This window comes from Oryx dammah, unplaced genomic scaffold (assembly GCF_014754425.2).
Source record: "Oryx dammah isolate SB20612 unplaced genomic scaffold, SCBI_Odam_1.1 HiC_scaffold_27, whole genome shotgun sequence".
Classification (NCBI taxonomy): domain Eukaryota; kingdom Metazoa; phylum Chordata; class Mammalia; order Artiodactyla; family Bovidae; genus Oryx; species Oryx dammah.
This window is the reverse complement of record NW_024070211.1, coordinates 15,725,898-15,730,773: the sequence shown is the minus strand read 5'-3', so window position 1 is coordinate 15,730,773 and position 4,876 is coordinate 15,725,898. Positions and strand designations below refer to the sequence as shown.

The following is a 4,876-nucleotide window of genomic DNA, read 5'->3' as shown; positions in this document are numbered from 1 at the left end:
ATACTCACTGGAAGGACTGATGCTGAAGCCAAAGCTCCAATACTTTGCCACCTGATACAAAGAACTGACTCACTGAAAAAGACCCTGATGCTGGGAAAGACTGAAGGCAGGAGGAGAAGGGGATGACAGAGGATGAGATGGTTGGATGGCATCGCTGACTTGATGGACATGAGTTTATGCAAACTCAGGGAGTCGGTGATGGCCAGCATGCTGCAGTCTATGGCGTGGCAAAGAGTCGGACACGACTGAGCAGCTGAACTGACTGATTGACTACACACAAACATCAGTGCTCGCCAGTCTGGCCTTCAGTAATTAAGACAAAGACAAGGCCCCCGCTCTGCTGTCACCTCCAGCCCCATCCTTCTCCATGGCAGAGGGGCCCCATCTAGCCCAGTGCCCACCCCAGCCCAGATCAAGCCTGCTGAGAAGTAGAGTGTCTCTCTGCCTCAGGAAACCAAACCTAGGGCCCCAAGCCCAGGCTCTGTGCTTCCAAGTACACCTCCCTCAGCATCCAGAACCAATGCTGAGTCTCAGAAAACATACATGAGAAGGAGAGACGGTTCTCCCACAGGACTTGGTGAGCAGAAGGATGGGAGGAGCCTCAGTCAAGACCTTGAAAGTGTTCCTCAGGTCTAAGACATCTGCACGCTAATCCCCACCCCATCTTGAAGAGACAGCTGGGGACCATCCTGTGAGGGAGGGACCTGTCTCCTCAGGACTCCGGCTGGCTCAGCCACACCCACCACATCCCTCTGGCAACAGGGCTCAAAGTCATAGGGCAGGTGAGGGGCAGGGTGTGGTTACCTGGGGCACTGGGAGGGACATGGAGACTTTTATAGAAGGCATTTAAGCCCGGGCAGCCAGTGCTGCAGCTTGTAACCTGGTGTCCCAGCCTTGCCCAAGACCTGGCCTCCCCAGGTCCCATCCTGACCCTCTGCCATCACACGGCCATGCAGGGGGCCTACGTGCTGCTGCTGCTGGGCCTGCGGCTACAGCTCTCCCTCGGCCTCATCCCAGGTAATCAGGCGGCTCCTGGAGCCCTACTCACAGGGGGCAGCCCCAGGCTGACCTGACCTCCACTCTCCCCTTGGGCAGTCGAGGAGGAAGACCCCGCCTTCTGGAACCGCCAGGCCGCCCAGGCTCTTGACGTGGCTAAGAAGCTGCAGCCCATCCAGACAGCCGCCAAGAATGTCATCCTCTTCTTGGGCGATGGTGAGTGCGCTAGGCCAGTCCACCCCCTGTCCCCCCACAACCCTGGAGCCCTGGGCTGCCAGGTGACCCAGGCTGGCCCCAGGGACTCAGACCTGACACAGTGTGTATCTTCAGGGATGGGGGTTTCCACGGTGACAGCCGCTCGGATCCTAAAGGGGCAGATGGCTGGCAAGCCGGGACCTGAGACACCCCTGGCCATGGACCAGTTCCCATACCTGGCTCTGTCCAAGGTAAGGGCTAAGTGGCCTCAGGGTGGTCTACACCAGAGGGGTGGGTGTGGGTAGAGGGAGCAGAGTAGGAGGGAAAGCCCTAGGAGGTTGGGGGCTGAGATAGGGGCTGGGGGCTGTGAGGATGGACCCAGGGCCTGGGTCAGGAGCTGGGTGTCTACCCCAGCAGAGCTGAAGGCATCTCTGCCCCCAGACATACAACGTGGACAGAGATGTGCCCGACAGTGCAGGCACGACCACCGCCTACCTGTGTGGGGTCAAGACCAACATGAGGACCATTGGTGTAAGTGCAGCCGCCCGCTTTGACCAGTGCAACACGACACGTGGGAACGAGGTCACGTCTGTGATGAACCGGGCCAAGAAAGCAGGTGGGCTTGGGAGTCAGTTTCTTGGGCAGGGACGGGTTCAGAGACCTCGGTGGCCCACCATGACCTCTGCCACCCTCAGGGAAGTCAGTGGGAGTGGTGACCACCACCAGGGTGCAGGATGCCTCCCCAGCCGGGGCCTACGCGCACACTGTGAATCGAGACTGGTTCTCTGACGTCGACCTGCCTCCCGATGCCCAGACGTATGGTTGCCAGGACATCGCCACTCAGCTCGTCTACAACATGGACATTGATGTGCGACACGATGGGCACAGGGCGAGGCTGGGCAGAGCGGGTGGGATACACTCTCAATACAGTTCCAGGCAACCCACAGTCCTGGGGTCTCGCAGTTAACTGGTGGGGACAAACCATCCCACAGACCTGACTGGGGAGGCAGGGACTGTGTGAAGGGGGGTGAGCAAAGGGCCAGCCAGGCCCTGAACCCACCTGCCCTAATCTCTGGTCCCAGGTGATCCTGGGTGGAGGCCGAAAGTACATGTTTCCTGAGGGGACCCCAGACCCTGAATACCCAGATGAGAATGGAGTTCGGAAGGACAAGCGGAACCTGGTGCAGGAGTGGCAGGCCAAGCACCAGGTGATGGGGGCTCATGGGTGCGGGGGTACAGTGGGGCTGGGTCTGGGGTGTCAGGCTATGGGCTGAGGCCTGGTTCTGCCCTCCCAGGGAGCCCAGTATGTGTGGAACCGCACGGCGCTTCTTCAGGCAGCCAATGACTCCAGTGTAACACACCTCATGGGTAACGACCCCACCCACCCTCACTGTCCTCCCCAGGATGGGTGCCATGGGCCCACCATCCCCAGCTTGAGGGTCACCATTGGTCCCATTTCCAATAGGCCTCTTTCAGCCAGGAGAAATGGCCTATGACATCTTCCGAGACCACACCACGGACCCATCCCTGGAGGAAATGACGGAGGCAGCCCTGCGTGTGCTGAGCAGAAACCCTCGGGGCTTCTTCCTCTTCGTGGAGGGTGAGTGGCAGCTCCTTGCGGATCAGAGGGGGAAGGAGTGGCACTCAGGGTGGGTCTGGCATCACTCACCTTCCACAGGACCTTCTTGCAGGAGGCCGCATTGACCATGGACATCATGCCAACATAGCTTATCGGGCGCTGAATGAGACGATCATGTTCGACAATGCCATCGCCAAGGCTTGCCAGCTCACCAGTGAAGCAGACACACTGACCCTCGTCACCGCTGACCACTCCCATGTCTTCACTTTCGGTGGCTACCCACTTCGTGGGACCTCCATTTTCGGTAATCCCACAGAGAGTGGCAGGTCCTTGCCCCTAAGTTACCTGGCACAAAGTGTTCTGAACCAGTTCAGCCAATTGGAGTAAAAATAGTAACTGCCCTACTTCACTCTGGTAAGGATTAAACCAGTGAACAAACAAGAGGTGCCTGAGCTCAGCACGCAGGAGACACCCCAAAGGATCGGGTCAGTGTGATCACGGGGTCCCCTCTTCCCTGCAGGGCTGGCTGATGGCAAGGCCGGAGATGGCAAGTACTATACCTCCCTCCTCTATGGCAACGGCCCGGGGTACCGGCTGGACATGGGCTCACGACCTGATGTGAATGAAAAGCAGAGCAGTGAGTGCAGTGGGTGGGCCCTGGGGAGCAGGGTGGGGGGCGGATGGGAGGAGGGGAAGACCCCAATCTGGAACACCTGGGAGGGGGAGGCCGCCTCCCTTCCTTCCCTGAATCCCCTCCCTCCTCTCAGTGGATCCCGAGTACCAGCAGCAAGCTGCAGTGCCCCTAGGGAGCGAAACCCACGCTGGTGAGGACGTGGCAGTGTTTGCACGAGGCCCGTGGGCACACCTGATGCACGGCGTGCAGGAGCAGACCTTCGTGGCGCATGTCATGGCCTTTGCTGCCTGCGTGGAGCCCTACACCACCGATTGCAACCCCCAGCCCCCCAGCGGTCCCTCGGACACTGCCCACCAGGCTGCTTGCCCATCCTCACTGGCACTGCTGGCCGGGGCCCTACTGCTGCTGCTGGTGCCCACCCTGCACTGACCCCCACCCACCTGGGCCTCAGGGCCTCCTCCCCACCCCCAACCTTGATGGACCGGAAACACCCTGGAGGTTGAGCAATCTCAACCTGTGAGAGCCACAGTCCTCAGTGCCCCAGACCTCGGTGGTCTCGGCTATTTTGAGGAGCTGCCCCATATTTGAGGATATTCCAGGCAGGGGTTCAGACCACCCAGTCTTCACCCCACCCAATAGCCCTGCCTGAGAATCAGGCTAGCACCAGAGGTGTCCCCCACAGTGGACCAGGGCCTACCAGAACCCCACTGGGGGCTTCCGGGAGGCGTGGCTTCTGGTTGCCTGCCTTCCGGGAGGCGTGGCTCCCGGGAAGTTGTGGCTTCTGTCCTCCTGGAACCCACTCTGGGCACCTCGTTGGCCAAAGAGACATCTGGTGCCAGGAGTGCCGGGCAGCCCTTTACAGTCTTCAGAGGCCCCTTCTAAGAACCCAGCGGTGTCTTTACAGCGACACAGAGAAGAGACTTGTCCCAGTCTCTCAGCTGCTTTGAGGATGGCCCCGGTGCCCCTGGGAGATCCCAGGAACAGCAGGAGAGCTGGGGTGGGGACACAGGCCCGGCCCTCCTGGAAGGGAGGAAGCAGCCCTAAATAAACTGTTTCAAGTGTGATATGGGAGTATATGTGTGGGAAGAGAAGCCCTTAGCAGGTGGGGGCACAGTGTGTGTGTGTTGGGGGGGCGGTCAGGGCAGGGGTGTGATTCACATCGGGAGGTCAGGGAAGGGCTGATGAGGGGCTGACATTGAGCAAAGGCCAAAGGGGGTGAGGGTGGAAGCTACGCAGGACAGAACAATGCTGACGGTTCTGAGGGAGCATGAGGCCAGCAGCGGTACCAAGTTGGGGCTTTCCCCTCCCCGAAGCCAGGCTTTCACCTTCTCTGAAAACAGGACATTCCTGAGCCCCAGTGCTCACCTCTCCTACCTCCCTGCCTGATGCCCAGGTGGTCATCTGGTGGCTTGTCACCTCCTTGGTCCTGTGAGGTCCCTAGATGCAGCCCTCAAAAGATAGGGACCAATATA

At 59.8% G+C, this 4,876-nt stretch overlaps 1 protein-coding gene across 1 annotated transcript; it reads left to right on the top strand.

Annotated features, from left to right (window-relative positions):
• Window positions 1–885: 885 nt before the first annotated feature.
• On the top strand, window positions 886–4,468 carry LOC120854252 (intestinal-type alkaline phosphatase-like). Its single transcript, XM_040228109.1, has 11 exons — window positions 886–1,017; window positions 1,096–1,212; window positions 1,327–1,442; window positions 1,633–1,807; window positions 1,887–2,059; window positions 2,274–2,399; window positions 2,487–2,559; window positions 2,657–2,791; window positions 2,883–3,074; window positions 3,291–3,407; window positions 3,538–4,468. The coding sequence occupies exons 1-11, from the start codon at window positions 951–953 to the stop codon at window positions 3,831–3,833; spliced, it is 1,587 nt and encodes a 528-aa protein (XP_040084043.1). The 5' UTR covers window positions 886–950; the 3' UTR covers window positions 3,834–4,468.
• The last annotated feature ends 408 nt before the right edge of the window (window positions 4,469–4,876 follow it).